General features: G+C 48.6%; 1 protein-coding gene across 1 annotated transcript in view; it reads right to left on the bottom strand.

Moving 5' to 3' along the window:
• LOC138566257 (uncharacterized) overlaps positions 1-15,229 on the bottom strand; it is a 32,217-nt gene extending 16,988 nt beyond the window's left edge. The window contains exon 1 of the mRNA XM_069643347.1: positions 12,417-15,229. Within this exon, the coding sequence (XP_069499448.1) occupies positions 12,423-14,987 (2,565 nt within the window). The 5' untranslated portion in view covers positions 14,988-15,229 and the 3' untranslated portion in view covers positions 12,417-12,422. The remainder of the gene's footprint in view (positions 1-12,416) is intronic.
• Between the last annotated feature and the right edge of the window lie 7,759 nt (positions 15,230-22,988).

Raw genomic sequence — 22,988 nt, 5'->3', positions numbered from 1 at the left:
CCCGTCAAGCCCCCTTCAAACTTTGCCCATTATAGATATACCCTTTTCCTTCATAGCGGTAGATACTGTAGGTCCTCTAGAGACATCCCAGCTTGGAAATAAATGCATCATAACCATTTTAGATTATGCAACTCGCTACCCCAAAGCCTTTCCAATGTGTAATAGTTCAACCTAGCAAATCCTCAAACATCACGGTCCCTTCAAATCCCACTGAGGTTTCCCTAGAGAAATCATCACAGATCAAGGAACCAATTCACGAGCAAACTGATGGTTGAGTTGAAGGAGATTGTTCAGATTAAGATGCTCTGCACGCAACATCCCCAGCTGGACGGACTCATTGAGCGTATTAATAAGACCCTCAAAACGGTCCTCAGAAAGCTCATAGAAACGGATGTAAGGCACTAAGAAAGGGATGCCTGGGGAGCTCCCCAGGGATCATTCTAGGGGTCTCGCCATTTGAACTTCTATATGAACGTGAACCGGGGGATGTATTGGATATGCTTAGAGACCTTAGAGGGGGGGAGAAAGATGCATTACCTTTATCCCAGACAGCTCAGAAAATAAAAGGAATATATGAGAATTGTTCGAGATCTAGTCCATTCCCACTTGACCAGGACCCAAGAAAAAGATGGGGAAGAGCAACTATCTTGGTGACAGCATCAATAACTCTATAGTGCACACACAATCTCAAGTAAGAGGTGCCTGCCTTTGGTATCAGAACCACTGGGCTGGACCATGGACTGTAAGAGGATTCCATCATCCCTAGATCCAACAGCTTGCTGGCCTCAGCCTTAATGGGAGATTTCCTTTATTTGACATTTTAGAACTCCTACTTTTGGTATGCACACTATCCACCGTGTTTATGTCATGCTGTCACCAAGGTGTCAGGCCTGATATTAGTGAAAACAAGGGGGCAAATTACCCAGTCAAATGCACCTCACCTCCACACATTCCTTCTTGCATGCTATTATCTCTTCCGTTGGTCTATCCCACCAGGTCTAAGCGGATCACACTCAAGTTCCTATCCTGCTCTTCTGGGATTCATGCTACTATTTCATCTGGTCTACTGGCCATTCAATCCTGGATGGCTGACCACTACCTGGTACTAAACTCCTCCAAAACTGAATTTTCTTTCCTGCCTTTTCTAGTTCCACTCTGATCCACTCCAGCATCCATTTCCTTTCCTCCCTCGGACCTGCCCCTATATTCTATTGCTCATAATCTTGGTATCTAGATGGACCTTACTCTCTCTTTCATTCGCTTTATCTCCCCTCACTCCTGTAGATACCCTTTCTTTACTTTCATGCTACTAAACACTTGCAACTCTTCTACTGCTCCTCCTTTATCTTTGGTCTTCCTGCTTCCAGTCCATGTACACTCAAATATATTTATAATTCCACCATCCGCCTTGTATGCTTTGTCTTCTAGTGACAGTCTCTCCTGCTCATTCCGCTTTACGTTGGCTTCCATTTCACTCTTGGCTCAAATCCCCCTCCCCCAGCTCTCCTCTGTTGCATCTTTCTATCTTCCTACTGGTTCACCTAGCTCAGTCACGGTTTCTTCTTACTGTCCCTCACCCCCAGTGGTCAAAGTAGAAAAGTAATGGAACTAGGTTCCCCTCCCCCGCCCCTTCTTTTCCCTCACCCCCTCCCAAACCACCATGTGCCCCACACAGACCCCTTTCTGAACCACCCCACAATTCAAACACCATGCTTTCCTTTGCTCTACCCCACACTACTGTGTTTAGAACAGTACTATCAAAATAGACATAAATAAAATGCATTTAAACAGCCACCATTAGTTGGTCATTGTTGCCCATAGAATGCAGCCTCTCCCTTCCAATTACACACCATTCACATCTCTTAAGGGACACTCTAGGTCTATAGCCACCTCCTGCCCCACCCATTATCTGTAAAGGCACTGAGTCTGCAGCAATCCTTGATTAATTGCAGAAGACAGATCACTGCCAAGTGGGGCTTTGTGACTGCTCCGAAATTAGTGCTAGGTCCCAGGCAGTCTATATAAATGAACAAGAGCAACCAAGCACCTGTGAGGATACTAGGTCACCATCGCGGCACAGGCTCAAATCCCCACTGCCGTCCTGGAATGGTTATCCGGGTCTAATAAAGGGAACGTTGTACCGTTTTGTTCCTGCACACTTTGACCTCTGCCCTAAACCCCTCCCAGCCAACCCCACTACAACCCCCTGCCCCGGGGACCAGTCCAGTTTTCGTTCTCCTAGCCACACTCCACTAAAATGCAGCCCCCTGTGGTCGCACTAGTCCCACACTCTGTTTCGATCATGCCTCAAAGACCATCTTCGCTCGTCTTAATTGTTTCACCCGTTTTTCCTCCCATGTTGACTTGTGTTGTACCATTTTTATCTTGATCCACACTTTGGTGTAAAAATGGTACATAAATACAAATAAAATACCTTGCTGCTGTAGTAAGTTGAGGGGACAAGTGGACACTATCGGTGAAGCCATCTGAAGGACTGCTTTGGAACATATCAGGGAGAGGTTCAGATTCTTCCTCTTCACTAACTTAAGGCAGAAAGGTCTTGGAATGAATTCCTTCAACCTATCTACATGGGACACTTTGGGAGACTCATATGGTCTGCCTAGGTCCACTAAATAGTTTGTCTCCACCTAGTGCCTCAACGATTTGGTAAGGACCAGTCCACTTCTCTTGTAAAGCTCTAGATCTTATGGGATCCATGGTCAGGATTTCTTGGCCTGGGGCCAAACAAGACAAGCTTTCTGATCATTCCAGTGATGGACCAGCCTTCAATTTGTCATTGGCCTCGGCCATCAAAAGATCCTCTTTTCGAATCGCAGAGCATAATTTACTTTATTTCGGGTAGTGGGCATATAGGGGCTTTAACACCGTTCTTTCACGCTGCCCAACGTGCCCCTTACTGGGTGACCGAAAAGTAGTTAAAGGAGGCTGACATCAACCCCTTGAGGCAAAAGGTAAGCATTGTGGCAGAAGATCCCACTTCCTTCTCTGGTGCTCTTCAAGAGAGCTCCACTCATGCTTTTGGGAGTTATGTTTAATCCATCTACTAAACCATTTGTCTGTGGATGGAAGGAGGATAAAAACGTGTAAGACACACCACACTCCTTACACATGGCCTCCATATAATTAGACATAGTTGCTGCCTCTGTCAGACAATGTCTTTAGGGAAGCCGATGCTAGTAAAGATGCTGAATAATGCTCTAGCAACTTACTTGGCAATCACTGTATCAAGTGGGATTGCTTCAGCATACCTGGTTGCATAGTTCTCAAGAATAAACATGCTGCCAGAGGACGTAGAAGGATTAAGGGGACCAATAATGCCAATCACTACCCACTCCAATAGTAGATCATTGCTCCACTTTTGCCAGACAACTGACAAGCAGAATAACTCATGCAGTGGCTTTTTATCTGCACCTCCTCCCCATTTTAGGCCAGAAGTAACGCATTGATAATCTCTCATTCCTCTTGACTCCAAGATGACCTGCAAGGGCAACTTCATGCACCAACTGAAAGAGGAAGGGTCTCTCATATTGGGGACCACCAACCCGTATTTGTCTCCTCCTGTGGACTCTCTGGGGCCACTATGAAGCAACAAACCTTCCCAGTAGATCCTATGTTTGCCTGGGGGCACTCCATCCAACTGGAAACAGGTCTGTCTCCTTAGACCTTCCAATATTGGGTATTCTTTCTGACTCCGGCTTCATTCTTCCCTAGAGGATCCCTCTTCTGCAAGTAAATCCTGCAGTTCTAGGTGATCGTGGGGATAGTATACCCTAGGGAACACCTTCATCGTCGGGTTCAGGTGTTGGACAGATACATCAACCTCGGTTGAAGGTACTTGAGGGGAGGGACTGTTGCTTTCCTTTTTAGAAATATTAGCTCCTTAGCCTTGGATTTACTCTTGGCCTTTGGTAGCCTCCTTTATCTGAGTCCTTCGATGTAAACGCCCCGCTGTATCACTGACAAACCCTAGGTCTTTGAGATCCTTTCCCAGCAGAATTCTCCCTGGGTCTTGCCTCTGAACACAAAGAAATCCCACCCACTCCTCCGTTGCTAGAGCGGCAGTTATTACATGGAATCATTGAGGGGGCCACCTACTAAATTGGTTGGCTGCAGAGGAGCTCTGGGTAGAGCCTCTGGGGATGCTAGTGATCCCTATGGAACACACCGGCTTTATGCATCAACATAAAGCCAGCACATTCCATAGCCATCCATTTGTATACCCTGTCTGCTATGCTTGCGGCAATTACAATTAAGCGCTGTCCACCACGCGCACATAGACAGCATTTACTCGTTTTGCACTCCTGTGCAAATTAAAAAGGAAGCGTTGAGCAAAAGTTGACCGCAGGGAGCCATCTACCCGTCTGTCTACGCGCAACTACTCCCAGATGCCAAATTATGGGCTCTTTTAAAATAAGAACCCTGATATGGTCAGAGATGGATGCATATGCATTAACTACCAGCTGTTCCCAGGACCACAGGGACACTAGAGTTAACTTCTCCAAAGCTTCTTGGCAAGGAATCTGAAGTGAAGGATGCCCCTGTGAGTACATCTCCCTCATCAAAAGGGAATGACAGATTTACATCTGGGAATGCCCCCAAATCTTCCCTCAGGAAATTACATTTCATAACTGCACTGCAGCCATTCTGGGGTAGTCTAGTGAGATGCCAAGCAATCTTGTCAGACCCATTCACACGTTATACTTCGCAAGCATACTCAAATGCAGTCAACCAATCCAAGGAAATCTTGGATGAAATGGAGGACACAGAGCCTATCAGGCCCTCTGGAGGAACCAAGAGACCCATTCAACCTGGCCAACTCTAGCTGGACGTCTCCATCTTCTCTTTCTCAATCTTGTCTGACACCATCTTTGCCATCATCAATTGGAGTTCCATCGAAGTCTTCCTTTCTCAATCAGATTGCATCAGAAGCAGCAAAAAGAGGATGGAGAAGCCTTTGCTTGGGTCTTCTGTGATTTCCCGAACAAGACCATTACCGCTGCTATGCCTGACCTACCCATGGGGTACGAGATACACACTAAAGTCTAGCCAGGTAGCATATTGACATGGTTGGATTTAGCATCAGTGGTCTAGGGCTACAATGAGATCCACAAAGTGCCGCACCAATAATTCCAGTTAAGACAGGTAGGTTAAAAAAAATATATATATACTAAATTATTTTAGGCCCTTAAACTACACACTAAGCAATGAAACTTGTAGGCAAATACTGTCAAACTTACTTTAAAACACACATACATTCACTATTATAATAAAGCATATGGTTCAAACCCAGCGCATTATAGGTAGGTTTTCAGATGCATATAACACCGTGGAAATACTTTAATAGAGTAAAACAAAACAGTTCCCTTTTAAGCCCAACCCTGATACCATGTGGGGCCTTGTTCCCTAAACTCCTCAGTTACAAAAGGTACTTCAGGTAGGTTTACCTACTAGTCCCCCTGAAAGAAGAAGGGCATCCATTACCCGCAGCAAAGGCCACAGGTAAGGCTGCCCAGTAACTGCACGATTCCCCCAGAATACCTTTATTTGAAGAAAAAACCAAAAGCAAAACATACTCTAGCGCTTAACCACCCCTGCCTCCCCCCAGCCTGCTTCCTCGCGCCCTACATCCCGCCCCCCAACGCTGCGATTGTCCACTAGGGCCTTTGCAACGGGAAGTAAGGCTACCCAGGACCCGCACGCTTCCTCCAGCATCCATTTAAAATACATTTTAAAAAAGCAAACATGCTCTCGAACGCCCCCTCAGCCCGCTTCCCTGCTGCCTCCTCCCTCCATCCCGCCCACCAACACTGTTTGGCCTGTTACTTCCTCTTAATACATCCTCCCAAGGCACCCCCAGCGGCTAAGGGCCCCTAGGCAAAGGACGTCTCCAGACAGAGTCTGCGCGTGTCAGCAGGGGAGGCCAGTGGCCAGCCAGCAGCGACGATCAAGGTAGGTGTGGGGACTGGAGCAATCACTGTACTCTGGAAGCCCAACCACGCTACCTAAACTCAGAACATAGCAGATCAGGCTACTAATACTAACCAGCTTCACCACCGGTCAGCCGACACAAATGGATGGGACATGACAATCTTCAGGTGGGATTGAACCTAAGAACTTTGCTATTTAAAGACTAAAGACCAAACATTTGAGCAAACATGAACAGAGAAACTCATGTAATGTGAATGTAACACTAAGTGCCTTGATTTGAAAAAGGCACATGACGTGCTGTAACAAAGGGCTCTCCCACAGAGTTAAATGTCAAAATAAAAGATAACAGACGAGCTTTTGACTATACCTGTGGTGCAGTAACTGTGTGAAAGTCAATTCTCTCATGCTCACAAGCAGCAAGAACGGCGATTATTACCCAAGCCACATTGGGATAGTACTGTAAATATTAACCTGCATCGCACTCTTAGAGAAAGGTTAATATTGCCTTCAGTCACATCTAGAATTGAACATTAGCCTGTGCCACATCTAGACAGGATTGTGAATGTTAGCCAGTGGCACATTTGGATATAATTGTGAATATTAGTTTGCATGACATCTAGACAGGATTGTCAATATTAGCCAGTACTGCATCTAGGTGGAGATATTCACGTGCCACTTTAAGAATATGGAATTTACCCTGTATCAAATCTAGATAAACCACGCCCCTAACAATCTCACCCTTCTGCATGCACCTCTCAAACTCTAACCAAACACAACCACACCCCTAAAGCACAGCAAACCACACAAACTTCACTGCAACACAAATATAGCTTTGCACAGCAGAACACAATGGCTAGCAACCGAAAAGCACACCTAAGCTCAGCGAACAGTGCTAACCGCACTGAAGCTGCCAACAGCACATCACTGCTCTTGCACGCTCACCAAGCGGTCCCACTAACTCACTTCAGCCCCGTTCCTTTTCAGAGCTGCTAGAGGACCACTCCGGTGGTGACGTGTGCGGTACACATATCCTTAAATATTAACATTATATGATTTTGCCATACTAGTGGTTATGACCCAAAGTTTTTTTTAAAAACAAAAAAAGGGCAAGAAATGTTAAGCAGCTCCATCAGTCCCATTACTAGGATAGGACTAGTAGCGGACCATTGACAAGACCCCCACCGGTCAAGGTCAGGAAAGCTATAGACAGGACTTTATGCTCATGTAACTATGTAGGGCGAAGAGAAACAGGTATGTTAACTTACCCCCCAAGATAAGCGATAAACATGGCAACGTTTTCATGTCTTGTAAGGCACAGATAGAGCGAGATGAACGGGACAGGGATTCCAATTTAATTTGTTACTTTCCATTTTATGATGCCTCTGAAGCCCATGTCAATTTGAACCAAATATTTTTTTCGTTTTATTTAAATCTTAGCAGACCCTGGTTATCAGTGGTGGAGCATGCACCATAGGGATGGTGGGCTCAGCACATTTGGGGACACATGTTACTGGGTAACGACCACTTGGGCACCATCTTTGGATTATGCCAGTTATATCCAGTCTCACAAATGGAGCCTTCCATTTAAGCGGAAATAAATCCTACGCCCCTCACTTGAGGAGAACGAGACCGGAAGGTGACAACGGGCGCAGAATGAATTGGAAATGTATGATCGGGAAACAGATTGCAATAGAATATATTTTTCCGCGGATGACTGGGGTCGAGCATCTCGAAAGGAATATGAGGAGGTGATCGGGAGAGCTGTGCGAGCGGGCTGGGGTTGCTGGTTAGAACGGGATTCCGTCCATTTTCTTGCAAGAAATAAAGGCATTTTTGTGACAATTAACTGTAGTGGCTTTTAAGCTCCCATTCTCTGTCTTTTAAAAAAACATATCCGAAGACTGACATTCCTGCTGAGATCTGATACCAGTGCACACCTCCCTATCATAATGCCCTTCATTCTTAAAATCTGCATTCTCAGTTTTCTTTACAGGGTTCCGTCTCTTGTGTTTTTAATAAATTGTATGCAGGGTTAAAAATTGCTTTAGCTCCCAGTTCTCGGTAAGGTAATGTTTATTTGTAAAGCGCCTAGGGAGGGATTAAAGGAGGGAGGAAACGCTGGGAGAAACAGTCGTTGGACGTCTTTGAAATTCTGAAACGATAGTGTCTGCACAGGCAGAGTAAGTGCACATAATAACAGTGCAGATAACAGCAAATAGGCCGGATGACGATTCTGCGGTTTTACCAAGTGCATAAAGGCGCCACCATGCAGGGAGTGAAGACGGGGGACATAAAGGCGATCTTCAGGCATGGTCATTCGGATTGCAGTACAAGTGCACAGACTGTTACAGGGGACGGTGGAGGGCCAAGTCCTGGGGCGGGGGGGGGGTCTAAGTGCCCCCAGTTGGTGGAGGCTGGAGTAAGCGCAGAGAGATGCCACTCTCATGGGTTATTTTTCAAGTGCAGTGATGGTGAGGCGAGTGTGAGAGGGGTGCCAGGGACCTGCGAGTCTGAGGAACACCAGGCTGCCAGTCAGCCAGCTGTACGAAACAGAAGGGAAAGAGCAGAGGGATAGGTTAGCAGGGTAGAGGGAGAGAAAAGGAAGAGGAGAAGAGGGAAGTCTTGAGGAGTTTCTGGAACTTAAGGGAGACCAAGCTCAAGGCGGAGGACAGCAGGCAGGCTATCCAGAGGGAGGCCCCTGCTGAGGATAAAGATCTCCCTCCAAATCTCTGCTTGGAGAACCGGCTCACTTGCAGAAGATTGGAGGTAGATGAACAGAGGGTGGGGGAGGGAACAGTATTTAGGTAGGAATCGTTTCGGATAGGTAGGTAGGTCCCAGGCCCCAGTAAGCCTTGTGGACAACGCAGAGGGTCTTGAACTTGATCCTTGCAGCCACAGGGAGCCAGTGGAGGGAGTTCAGCGCCAGAGAGATGCGGTCCCTGAGCTTGAGGCCAAGGACAAGTCTCACAGTTTTGTTCTGGATGAGAGGGCGCAGAGCAGAAGCGGGAGGTTGAGAAAGAGGCTGTTGCAGTAGTCCAGCCTATAGAGAACCAAGGCTCTGGAGACAGTGAGGCGCTGGGAGAAAAGTGAAAAAATGTAGAGTGCCTCTGAGGAGGTGTAGCTGATAGATTTTGTTTAGAGATGTCTGAAATGTGAGAGGAGAGAGTTGAGTCGAAGATGACCCCAGGGTTTTTAGCCTCGCAGGTGGATGCAGGCTCAGGGCCAAGGGAGGCCGGCCAGAGTGAAAGTGGGAAAGCAGGAGCAGGGGTCCCAGTGTGAAGGATCTCAGTCTTGCTGGTGCTGAGGCAGAGGTCGTTTGCAGCACACCATGACTGAATAGCGGGCAGTGAGATATGAACGAGGAAGAGCATAGTGGCTGAGGGTAGCCTGAAAGATAGTTGCATGTCATGCACATTACACAAAGTTAAGAGGGGAAAGTAGCATCAGACGTGCCAAGGCAGCCATATAGACGCTGATGAACCATGGGGGATAGGCAAGATCCCTGCGGAACGCCACAGGTTGAAAGAGCGATAGTAGAGAGAAAGGTTCAGAGTTCCACCTAGCCAAGGGGAGCATGATTAGCTTGAAACCGACAGCTGCCAGGAGCTACTCTGGACTTCCCAGGCAAGCGGTGCCATACAAACATATAAACATAGCTATGTTATATTAACTGGGTAAATTTGGGAATGCTTATAAATGAGAATAAGGGTCATTTAAAGCATATTGGAGAATGTATAATAGACAAAAGGATAGTTTGCATTTCGCGCACATGTTAGATTTGCTGCACCGTATATACTAGCTTCTGGTTCCCCAGAGGTAGACCCAGCCTAATGGGTGAGGCTAGATACCCAGGAGCTGCTTTTTGCTCCAGGTCAGCAAATGCCAATTTTAAGACCTGCTGTATGCCTTTATAGCTTATTGAAAGTTCCTTCTTGTTAAATCTTCACTGGGCATTGTTGTACTGCGATAAACTTGCACAAGCTAACCCATTCACATTGAAGCAAACACTTAATTCACACACTCATTCAAAGCAACAAATGCGTATTTTTTCTTACTAGAACTGACTATACTACAAATCGTCAAACATGTACCCATTGATTGCGACAACACAAAAGATACACACTAGCATACAATCCAATACACAAGAGTAACAGACCATCAACCTTTTAAAGGGTTTAGTACATCTGCATGCTAAAGAGGGATTTACACTATACCAATTAAAATTCATAACAATAAAATCTCAGATAAAAAAAAAAAGAAAAACATGCTTCTATTATACAAGAAGTAGAACTGTTAAACTGTGCCCGTTTCACTTTAACGATTTATTTATTTGTAATGCGTCGGTAGCCCGCATGCATCAGGGCGCAGAGAGACAAATTAGAGTTAGGCAGAACGATAGGTGGAAACTAGGAGTGGCACATTATTTGAAGAGATGAGTCTTCAGATGATTTTTCCTAAAGATTGACGGATTTGGCTCTGCTCTCAGGGTACCTGGGAGGTTGTCCCACTGCTGAGATGCTCGAACCGGAAAAGATTTCCCAGCACCCGTAGTTCGGGATGCCTGGGGTATCTGTAGCTTGCCAGATGTTTGAGATCTTAGGGCCCCATTAGGGATGTAACGTGTGAATTTGGCTCCAAGGTAGGATGGGGCCACTCCGTACAGACATCTGTGCACTATAGAGTCATAGACGTAAAGAGAATTCTCTCCTCAACTCTAAGCCAGTGGAGGGATCTTCTAGCCTCCGTCAGATGGCGTCTTCCATCATTTCCTTTTACAATCAGGACTGCATTGTTCTCCATTATCTGGCATTTACTGATGCATTTTTTGGAAGCTCCCAGCAGCAGTGAATTACTGTAGTCTAAACGTGCCAGTATAATGGCCCTGGCTATTGTGGCCGCGTTATTTTCTGTCAGAAAAGGGCGTATAGCTCTCAGTAGCCTGATATAATATGCATTATTCTTATAGAGGTAGTTTACCTGGGATTCCGATCCCAAGGACGATTGGGATGAATGCTGGTTTACTAGTAGTGTGGTGCAGAGTATTAATTTAGACGCTACGCCTCCCTGTACTTCGGAAGAGCAGTAATAATTTTGTAACAATTAGCTTTTCCAGGCGCCTTTCAAAGAACACAGGCCAGAAGAGAAGGATCTTTATCTCCTCCCAACCATGAAAACGTTCGATACCCAGTATGGCCTCCTGGATCCGGCTACGATCACTAAACAGCAAGAACACTGTAAACCAGAGCCTCTCTGGCCTTGCAGCTTATCTGCAACTTTAAATCGCTCTTCAATGGTAAATGAATATGAGGCAGACATCGCTATTCTCACAACTACCTCCACACATTCCATGCTGTCTCGCATAAAAATATTCCATGCATATACAACGGCAGTAGACCTCTTCCCTTGAGGATTGTAAACTGCACGAGTCTCCAGACTCCCTCAACACCAGGTATGCCCCAATACCATTGTCCAGAGATCAGCTCTCCCAAACACCTGTGTAGCAATATAGTCCTATTATGACCAAGCAGCGTGTGATGCTTTTACTCAGCAAGAAGATTCGACAGCTACGTCTGAAATGACCAGATGTGATTTTATGTTTGCCCCACAAGCTCTCTCTGGTTTCTGGCCTTCTAATCACCTTTCTAAATTGGACAAAAAATGATTTACAGGTTAAGTATCCATATGTGTGCGCATGTGGATTATAGGTGCATACAAGTACGGATAGGCATGTGAACCCTACTGTACCACTAGGTTTACGGTCATACCTGCTCACTTCCAGGCATGCTTCAGCTCTGACAGGCAATTACAGGTCATCCAACTCCACAGGCCAGCTTAAAGAATGCGTTCACAATGGTGGCTATGTAAGGCAATAATGTGTGTTTCCTACATGTCCACTTTGAGTCAAAAACTATACAAGAATGCAAAAGGAAAATCAGGCGCTTAAAAAGGATCTTCGGAATATGCAATACGACAAGTTAAGCAAATCTCCAGGCAAACAAGCAGTGTTGTAAATAAAGGTTTAATTTCCGACCAGTAAGTTCTGCTTACAAAACGAGATAATGCAATTAAATCCCGGTACGCTTCACGTCCCCCAAGGGGTTATAAATCAGGACACACGTATGTAGGTTAAGAAAAAGTTGCAAGAGACATTCACACATACAGACCAACCTCAAGAAAGTAAAAATCGGTCAGTGTTAGGGTCTCTTACTAGACCCACTTTTAACTGTTTGACAAGTAGTGATATGAAGAGTTTGAACTTGTCAAATGCCAGATTCATATAATGCTCCGATCAATATTTAAAATATTCACGTGTGCAGTGGGTTAAACGTGTGCAGTGGGTTAAACGTGTGCCCATTTGTTTGGGTTCAACAATGCTCTCCATGCTGTACATGGAGCTATAAATTGACAGCAGGAATCCCATAAACCCAGACCCCCACAAAAAACATTTTTAATACGTTACAGCTTACATCAATTTATCGCAACATCCGAAAGAAGGCTCCAACGTCCTGCCCCGAGGATTCCATGGAATGGCAAAAGCCGAGCTGGCACCTACGATTCGCAAACCCCAGCCTAACGGAGTGTCCCCCAATGGTCTTCATGTTAATAGCGTTTAAAGCTGAAGTAGCATCACTGTAAAGCACCAGGGCGGCGCCTTTTACCGGATCATGCAACATTTTCTGTACGTGCCCAAACTCTTTGAAAACGTATGTTAGATACTGCTCTGTGGCATCAGCAAATTGGAGACCGTAAACCCACAAACAGTTTGTAGCCTGCTGGGGATAGGCAAAGTCTACCTGGAGTTTGCGGTTATAAAAATAGGTCCCATCCATGTGATCAATCGCTCTAGTGACACTCGAGGGACTACTGTACTGCAAGAATGCTTGTTTACCGTTATTTCTGAACCCTTCTTTGATTTCAATATGCTCGATCTCCCCAAAGGGATTAAAGGCTGAACGGAGCTCGGCACGAGAGATGGTTTCATCCAGGTTGTTAATCCAAAGTATCAATGATGAGTTCTGAAGAGTGGAGGACACTTCACCCTGACCTGCTCTTCTATGCTCTCTCAGGGGTCGGATCTCGCTTGTAGGCCAACGTTCTGAGTGCAACTGGTAGGAGCAGGGTGACTGACTCCTGCTATACCTTGCTCTAGTAAGAGAAGACGTGCTAATGGACAAGTTGGAATGGGGAGACTGGCATCGGCTATACCTGGATCTAGTAGGAGAGGTGTTTTTGGACATGCAAGAATAGGGTGACCTGCTCCTACTCCGTCTGGTTCTTGTTCGTGCTTTTGTGAACAACGGTGAACGACTTCTGTTGTGTCCACGTAAAGCATGGGGAGAGCCGGATTCGAGTAAAGGGGAATATAGCAATTGACTATTTTCGTTATCCTTTTTATTACATGGCGACATACGACTGGGTTGGATGGCAACGAATTGCCCATCCCACATAGGTGGTGGGAGGGCTACCGGTGGCCCATTCCACATAGTGGCTTGGACAGGTGCTGGGAGGGCTACCGGTTGCCCATTCCACATAGTGGCTTGGACAGGTGCTGGGAGGGCTACCGGTGGCCCATTCCACATAGTGGCTTGGACAGGTGCTGGGAGGGCTACCGGTGGCCCATTCCACATAGTGGCTTGGACAGGTGCTGGGAGGGCTACCGGTGGCCCATTCCACATAGTGGCTTGGACGGCTACAAATTGCCCATCCCACACAGGTGGTGGGACGGCTACCAGTGGCCCATTCCACGTAGTGGCTTGGACGGCTACTGGTGGCCAATTCCGTACAGAAGCCGGTGGCTGCTGACTGCATTCCTTCCGCAAGTTGGATACAACCGGAGAACCAGTATTCATCCGGCTAATGACCTCATTGGACATTTTTTTGCACGTTGGTGGAGGTTTATTCCATGGAGAAAATCTAACCTCCCCGAATGATGTTTTTAATGGGTTGCATGAAGCAAGAGCACTCTTCTGTCCCTCTTGATATTTGTAGAAAACTAGGGCAAACCTTTGGTGAGTAGGACCGCGGACCTGAACTAAGGTAATAGCCCCAAATATACCCAACTCAGATTTGATTCTGTCAGGGAGGTCCACAGCATTGTTATCAATGTTTGTAACCACAATACCAAAAATACATGGTGGCGCACCATTCCAAGATCTAACACAAAGCTTTTTTCCAAGGGGGCCCTTTACGTATGCAGTCAGGGCTCTCTCTCGTTCAAGCTTTTGTTTGTAGAAGACCAGGCCATAACGATACTTGTCAGCGTTATGCATAGTAACACACACCACATTTCCATAAAGCATGAAGCTTTTAGCGAGGAAAGACTTTAAGTATAGATTTTCAAAGTGTTTTTCTAAATTAGACACCTGCACGCCATACAAACTGTCAGGAGGTTTAGGTGATGAGAGTGTTGTGGGCTGCACATCGACTCCAGTAGTTCTTCCCGAGGGTCTCACAACATCGCCATTACTTTTGTTCATAGGCACAGGAGGAGATATTTGACTGTTGCTCTTATCGCAGGTTTTCGGGCATGCCTGGCTCCTGCTGGAGGCACCCTGTGGCGACGGGCTCCGGCTGATTGCACCCTGGGGCGAAGGGCTGCGGCTCGTTGCACCCTGGGACGAAGGGCTGCGGCTCGTGGCAGCCTGGGGGGACGGGCTCCGGCTCGTGGCCCCCTGGGGTGACGGGCTCCGGCTCGTGGCCCCCTGGGGGGACGGGCTCCTGTTGGACGGCTGCGCTCTGCTGCCAGCCTCATTGTGTGTCGTGTTCCTGGTGGAGGACGTCTGGGCGGGCTGGCTCCCAGCAGAGACCCCCGGTCCTGGCCGGCTCCGGCTGGTGGCCCCCTGGGGAGACGGGCTCCGGCTGGTGGCCCCCTGGGGAGACGGGCTCCGGCTGGTGGCCCCCTGGGGAGACGGGCTCCGGCTGGTGGCCCCCTGGGGAGACGGGCTCTTAGCAGAGTCCCCCGGTCCTGGCCGGCTCCTGCTGGATGTCTCCAGGAGAGATCTGGTCATGACGGAGGCCCCCGAGGGTGACCGGCTCATGCTGGGTGCCTGCTATGGGCAGCGGCTTTTGCAGGACGCTACGTTGTTTAGGCAGCTGCATGCAGCCGGGAGTAAGAGTGCTGCTGCAACGGCACCTGTGCACCCTTCAGCGGGGAGATGGAAGAGGAAGCCCCGTGGTGTTCAACCGGGCCTAGGCTCCGCGAGGCCACCGTACACAACACACATGGCCGCTTGCACGGTCACCACCGGCACATACGCGGCATTAGAAGAAAGGACATTACTAGCGCGTAACGAGACAGTTACGTAACTTCCGTAAACCGACGCCTTTACATCACCGCGTGATCTATCAACGTCGGAATACGTCACCTCTTTGGCTAGGGCCGCCGAGTTATACTAGAACTGTGTGGTTAACATATTTTGATGTTTAAGAAATAAAGAACGACAGTAATAAGGGCATACATGTACGTGATGATTAGGGAACAAGAAGAGTAGACTAAGCGATAAAAGTTGGTCGAACGCAAAGGTGGGAACTACGTTTTCTGCAAAACAATGTCCACAAACTACCATGGATTTTCCCGTTAACTGATTGTTATTGGCAATTTTATAAGTACAGTAGCAAATACAAAAATTAAAGCATTTGATTAAACCAAAAAGTGAATGTGTGGATATCACACGATCGCGGAAGCGTGTTCTCGCAAGATCGCACGTAACGTGATCTCGCGAGCCCACGCTCCGCGGGAAAACGTTTCCTGTTTCAGAGCTGGCAGCCCGCCAGATGAAGCGGTCGCACCACAGCGCTGCTCCTGATGAGGAGTCACGAAAGTGAGAACTTACAGCAGCCGTACTGCACAGCTTCTAGGGTGTAACACCACAGCCACAGGAGGCTACCTGGGGGCCCTATAAGCTTACAGCGTGCCATCCTAGTGCACACATTTCCCTCAGTGATTCAACTGGGGAAGTCCTGAACTTAACTGAACTGTAAGTACGTGCTTGATGAGAACTTGGACATATAAAAGTCCACTCCAGTTGTTATTTAATAAAGTGGGGTAGACTCACTACAGCGTCCTGTCGTCCTTCAAGGCCACAGCATAATTGGCGACGAGGATTCTAGAAACCCCACGGCCCCACCATGCAAGGCGCCACACCGCCCCCTGCCTTTCTCCCGTCACCAGGGACACCAGCAATTCCATGCATGCAGTGGGATCCCCTGTTCTCCACCTATCTGGAAGCGATAGGCGGCACGCGGTATGCCCCCGTGAGGAAGAAGGCGATGCTGTTAAATGCGTTGGGGGTTGAAGGACAGCGCGTTTTTGCTGGGTTGAAGGAGATACCTGCGGCCGATGATGACGACGACGACGACGTCTACAAGGAAGCGACCCGTCGCATTGTGAAGAGGTTCACCAATAAGGAGAACGTTGTACTGCACAGGCTGAGGTTCTACACCCGCAAAGAAGAAGGGAGCGAACCCGTGGACGACTACATCTCAGGGATGAGGAAGCTGGCCTCTCTTTGCGCCTTTGGCGAAATCGCAGAACAGGTCATCTGCGACATGCTAGTCGTTCACACTAACTCTAGGAAAGTGCAGGACAAGTTCATACAAGTAAAGGAGGTCACCCTTGACAAGGCCATCCAAATTGCCAGGGCGGAGGAGGAAACCTCCAGCAGACGCAAAGAGGCGGGAAGTCACCTGCCCGTGCCCGAACTTGCGGCGCTACAATGGAGAGGGCGCAGAGACAAGCAGTCCCGCGACGGCCCCAGAGACAAAGGTCCCAGGCAAAAGGAGGCACCCAAATGCTATAGATGCGCCAGCACCAAGCACATGGCGAATGATCGCGACTGCCCCGCCAGGAATAAAGAGTGCTCTAAGTGCGGACGCATCGGCCACGTGGCTCCGGCATGCACGTGGCGGGAGAAGACGGTTTCCCGTGTCGATGGCGACTGCGTTTCAAGCGATGATGACGACCAGCAGGACAGACCCATGGTTGTCATGGTCAACGCCCCCCAGGCCAGGAGGGAAAAGCCCCACTGCACCATTAAGATTGACGGAATGGAAACGCGCGTCATGGCAGACTCGGGATCCGACCTCACAATCCTCCCCATCAACACGTATAAGGAGATGATGGGACAAGCACAAGCCGACGGTGTTCGGTGGTGCAACTGTCGACCTTTTAGGCTACATCAAAGCCCGGATCGAATTCAAAGGGAGGTCCACCACCACCAAAGTGTATTTCTCACCTAAAGGCCCAGCTGTACTGGGATGGGACGATCAACACAAACTCAGCATGAAACTGGATCCCAGCACTCCGGAACAGGTTCTCATGGTCTCCTCAGGAGCAGCGCTGAACTTCAAGGAGGTGTTCCCGGACCTGTTCTCCGAGTACCCAGGGAAGGTGAGAAACTATGTCCACAAGATTCGCCTGAAACCCAACGCGATACCGGTGAAACACAAAGTCAGGGCAGTACCGGCCACAACGAGACCCGCATTGGATGCCCACCTTCGGAAGATGGGCGAAGAAGGAACCATCGAGACCGTGGAATCCTCAGAGTGGTTGAGTCCAGTAGTTTAGATCAAAAAGAAATCCAGCAACGACCTTAGGATCTGCATCGACCTAAGAAGCCTCAATCTAGAGGTAATCACAGATAGCATTCCACTCCCCAGTATCAACGAAATCATCCTCATGATGAAAGAGGCGGCAATCTTCTCTAAACTCGACATGCGTAATGCCTGTCACCAGATTCCCCTGCACAAAGCTTCTCGCCCCCTTACAGCGTTCATCACGCCCTTCGGAACCTTTCAATATACCCGCATGCCATTTGGGTTGTCGTCGGCGGCATCCGCATTTCAGAGGATGATGAACTCCTTACTCAAAGGACTCACAAATGTTTCCTTCTTTCAAGATGATATCCTTGTGTATGCCAAAGACAACGAAACCCATGACAAGGCACTCAGGGCAGTTTTGAGCGCAGGCTTCAAGAGGAGGGCATTCACCTACGCCATGAAAAATGCGTCTTCGGAGTGAACAAGGTAGAATACCTTGGGTACTGCATCTCAAGTGACGGCGTCAGTCCCAAGAAGGACCTCATGCAGGCCATATAACAGAAGCCCCGGCTCCGTTGTCCAAAGAGGAGCTACGCTCATTCCTGGGCCTAGCGGAGTACTATGCCAAATTCGTCCCCAGATTCTCCTAGACCACGTCTCCCATGAGGAAGCTTCTGAAGAAGGGGGCAGCCTACTCTTGGGGTCCGGAACAGAACGAGGCGTTCTGTGAAATCAAAAAGAGAATCCTACACGCGCCGTGCCTGAAACCATACAACCCTGAATGGGACACCTGCATTACCACAGACGCCAGCGCGTATGGCCTGGGGGCACCCTGACCCAGAAGAAGGGAGACACTGAGAATATTGTGGCGTTTGCATCCAAAGCGCTGTCTTCATCGGAGAAGAATTACTCCACGGTTGAGAAGGAAATGTTGGCATGTGCATGGGCCGTCGACTACTTCAGATCGTACGTATGGGGGACGAGATTCAAGCTGATCACCGACCACAAACCCCTCATCCACATGTTGAGCCCGGGTGGCACCAAGACGGCCACCCCGAGGCTGGCCAGGATCGCCGCAAAGCTTCAAGAATACACATATGAAATAGCACACATTGCGGGGTGGAAAAACGCACAAGCGGACTGCATGTCCAGACTCCTGAGCCAAAGCGCCCCCGGTACCACATTCTTGGAAGATGAGTGTGTCGTGGCCTCCATCGGTGACTTAAGGAACGGCGAATACATGGACCTGAGTGAGCGCTACTGGCAGGAGGAGTTCGAACAGGACGAGGCCCTACGGCACATCAGTACCTGGGTTCGCGAAGGATGGCCCAACGAGAGAGCGATCCCCGAAGGCCTCCGTCCCTACTGGAAAGTGAACGAGGAAATCTCCACCATGAACGGTCTCATCTTCAGGGGCGATCAAATCATCCCGCCCAGCGGCATTGGTAAAGTGATAATGTGCAGGGCACACTCGGGCCACCTGGGATGCAACATGACCAGACGCAGGATACGCAACGCCTACTGGTGGCCAGGCATGGACCAGGACATAAGACAAATGGTTGAAAGGTGCCATGAGTGCACCAACAGTGACAAGCGCCTAACCGTGAGGAAAGCCACCATGCTGTCCACCGAAGTCCCCAAAGGGGTGTGGCAAAAACTAGGTTTGGATTTCATTGGGCCCCTGGACAACATGCCCCCAGAGTACAGATATGGGATAGTCATGGTTGACTACTTCTCCAAATGGGTGGAAGCTGACTTCACTTCAGACAACACCACAAGCACAGTCATTGAAACACTCACTGCCGTATTCCAGCGGGAAGGTCTACCAGAAGAACTTGTCACAGACAACGGAGTCCAGCTAGTCTCTCGAGAAATGGAGAAGTTTCTCAAGCTCAACAACATTCGACAACGGAGAGCAAGCCTATACCACCCACAGGCAATGGCCTGGTTGAGCGAGAAAACCGCTTCATCAAAGGGGCACTACAACTGGCTCATGCCTCGGGCTCAGACCCGTACAAGACGGTCAAGGAAGCAGTAGCGGCCCACCGCCTCACCCCCAACTCCGTCACTGGTGTCTCCCCATTCCATCTGCTGAGGGGGAGAAGGGCAGCATCCTCACTGGTACCACCCTGGCTCCATCAAGTGAGGGCTGACGAAGACGTGAACATGGACGATGTAGCGTTTCGCATGCGGCGCAACAAAGAAGCCATGAAGGCCCAAGGGGACCTGCGTCGAGCCGCTCGACACACAGCAGTTAACAGAGGTGACCTGGTGAAAATACGCCTCCCCCACAAAGACACTTCGACCGGCTCCAAGTACAGCAGTCCCATAGAAGTCATGGTGAGAGGGTCAAACCACATCTGCACCAGCGACGGAAGGAAATGGAATTTAGAGAGAGTGGCCATGTACCGCAGGAAGGAAGACATGGAACAACCACACTGGGACACAGGAGAAGATCAAGACCGCCAAGGGACATCCGAAAACCCTCACCGCTCAGAAAGAGGTGTCTTGGAGCCACACCACGGCAACGAGCTCTCAAGCCCCAACTCTCCAACTACACCCAGGGAGTCACAGCGAAGAACAAGGGAAGGAGAACTCAAATCACCCGCATCTTCTCAAGGGTACTCCAGCAATCCTGCCCCATATACAGATCTAAGCAGACCTCAGAGAGAGAGAAGAAAACCCAGCAAGTTTGCAGACTTCGTCATGGAATGACCACCCATCCTTTTTCCCAGCAAAGGAGGTGTGTGGGGATATCACACGATCGCGGGAGCGTGTTCTCGCGAGATCGCACGTAACGTGATCTCGCGAGCCCACGCTCCGCGGGAAAACGTTTCCCGCTTCAGAGCTGGCAGTCCGCCAGATGAAGCGGTCGTACCACAGCGCTGCTCCTGATGAGGAGCCAAGAAAGTGAGAACTTACAGCAGCCGTACTGCACAGCTTCTAGGGTGTAACACCACAGCCACAGGAGGCTACCTGGGGGCCCTAGTAGCTTACAGCGTGCCATCCTAGTGCACACATTTCCCTCAGTGATTCAACTGGGGAAGTCCTGAACTTAACTGAACTGCAAGTACGTGCTTGATGAGAACTTGGACATATAAAAGTCCACTCCAGTTGTTATTTAATAAAGTGGGGTAGACTCACTACAGCGTCCTGTAGTCCTTCAAGGCCACAACAGTGAAACAAGTAAAATGTTGACCTTAGTAGATTGTTTCAGATATTAACATTATCATGTAACATATAATATATATAACTAGGTTAATAATGATCTGTTTGTCAGGTTATCAGGAATACCAACACCAATAAAGGATACCAGAGTATTAAAAGGATACATGAAGACTATTCAAAGGATACACGTAGAGTCTTCAGAAGATGACTCGGAGTACAGCGTAGTGTGTTGAATTCAGACCTTCCAACTGATGTCGCTCTTCGACTATTTAAGTGACAGTCAAAAGAGAGGAATCAGTGGAAAAGGCGTGTTATTGAAATGGAACCACCAGCCTGCTAAGGCAACACAAGAAGGAGTTTTAGGAACTGTTCCGAATTGATTGGAATCAATATAAAGCTTAATGAAATACACTAACCTGCTGAATAGGAAAGTACTCAGGAAACTCCACACAAAAATAAACATGAACCACTGAAAAGGAAAGGGAAGTTAGTAAGGAAACTAACCCGAACGGACCGAGGGCCACACTAGATCCGGGATGGTGCACACAGGGTAGCGTCCATAAAGTCCAGTGCTCTGAATTCTGTAGCCTTGGACTGAAAGAGTGGAGGTGAAGAACAGTGTTTATCCTGGAGGAGTATGTGGTTCACAGAGTTCAGAATAAAGCACAGACTGGTAGAGCCCTTTAGATGAAATGGGAAATGGATTGGGTAGTAGACAAGGTGTAGAATAATAGCAGAAGGTCCCTGCTCTCACCTTACCCCGCTGTATACAACTCTCCTCTTTGGATACGGATGGTCAGGAGCAGGTGCAAGTAGATGGATGGCTATGACTCCAACACTCCGCTGAGGAAAAGCGGAACAGGGGCGGCTGCAGACAAGAGAACGGTGTTGCCGGTTATCACAGCAATGCGGCGACGTAGGAGGCAGCTCTGAAAGCCAGGGAGAACGGCTTTCCCACTGGTGAATAGGAGCCGCAAGGTAATGCGGTAGGGTGACTCCAACACCCCGCTGAGAAAAAGTGGAACAGAAGCGATGCCGACAAGAGAAGGCGCCGCCGGGTATCACATCAATGCGGAGACGTAGAAGGCAGCTGTGAAAGCCAAGGAGAACGGCTTTCTCCACTGGTGAATAGGAGCCGCAAGGTAATGCGGTAGGGATACAGCTGCTCGGAATCTGAACAGCTGACAGAAGGCTCTGCTAGGAAGTGCGGTAAGGAGTTCTAAAAAACAGCAAGCTCCGGAACGTAGCGAAAACAAACAACGATCAGAAGCGCCGAACCCCGGAAGCTTCTGGTTTAAATACATGTCAGCTGATGTTTGCGTGTAGCGCGTGATGGCGTTACATCAGCTGACACTCGCATATGCCGTAGATCAGATCATGATCGGCACTACGCGCATGCAGATAGGACGTTCTATGCAATTGGGATGAAGGAAATGCATAGTCCCTTAAAGCGTAAGAGAAACGCTTGAAAATGTTAAAGGAATCGTTTGCCAGGAAGTTTCCCCAAGAGACGCCAGCGCGTACAAAATGGCCTGGCTGTCCTCTCGGCTGTGCGAGTAGGCGTAGGGGAGAGGCCAGGTTTGGCAGGTATGACAGTGCTATCCCCCAAAGAGCGTCCCACCCTTCTGGAAGCGTGAAACCGGCGCTACAGCGAGGGTGCATGGATGTTAGCCAACGGTTCCCAGGAGTGAACTTTGGGGCCGTATACCTTCCAATCGATGAGGTAGTGAGGAACCCCAGAACGCATTTTCATGTCCAATATCGCCTTTACCTCATACTCATCAGAGCCCTTTACAGATACTGCCAAAGGCCGACAGGCAACCGAGTTCCATCCCTGAATGGTTTCACCAATGAAACATGAAAAACCGGGTGCACTCTCCAACGTGAAGGTAATTCCAAACGCACAGCCACAGGATTAAGCACTTTGACGATCTTATATGGCCCACAAAACGAGGTAGCAGTTTCCTTTTGCCTGATATCTTCAGGTTTTTGGTGGACAACGAGACTGACATATCGATCTTGTAGGGCGGAGCAACATGTCTGTGCCGGTCTGCATGCTCTTTTGAGCGGGCTTGTGCTTCCTCCAGGTTCCTTTTTAACTCTGGCATGCAAGGTAGTCATTGCTTTTAGTTTATTGGCTTCTCCAGGGACGGTACCGGGTGTTAAGAAAGGAAGAAGGCAATGTGCACGGAATCTCACAGTGTACAACTTTGAATCTAAATATGTGCATACAAAACCCAAGACTTGTGTATACTAAAACCCAGGAGAAACAATAATACCTATATATGAAAAGGAATGTGGGGTAAGCACTTAGAACCTCCTTATGACTGAAA

Source organism: Ambystoma mexicanum, chromosome 1p (genome assembly GCF_040938575.1).
Source record: "Ambystoma mexicanum isolate Mex_15411 chromosome 1p, UKY_AmexF1_1, whole genome shotgun sequence".
NCBI lineage: Eukaryota > Metazoa > Chordata > Amphibia > Caudata > Ambystomatidae > Ambystoma > Ambystoma mexicanum.
Note: the sequence above shows the minus strand (reverse complement) of the source record. Positions and strands in the feature narration are given on the sequence as shown.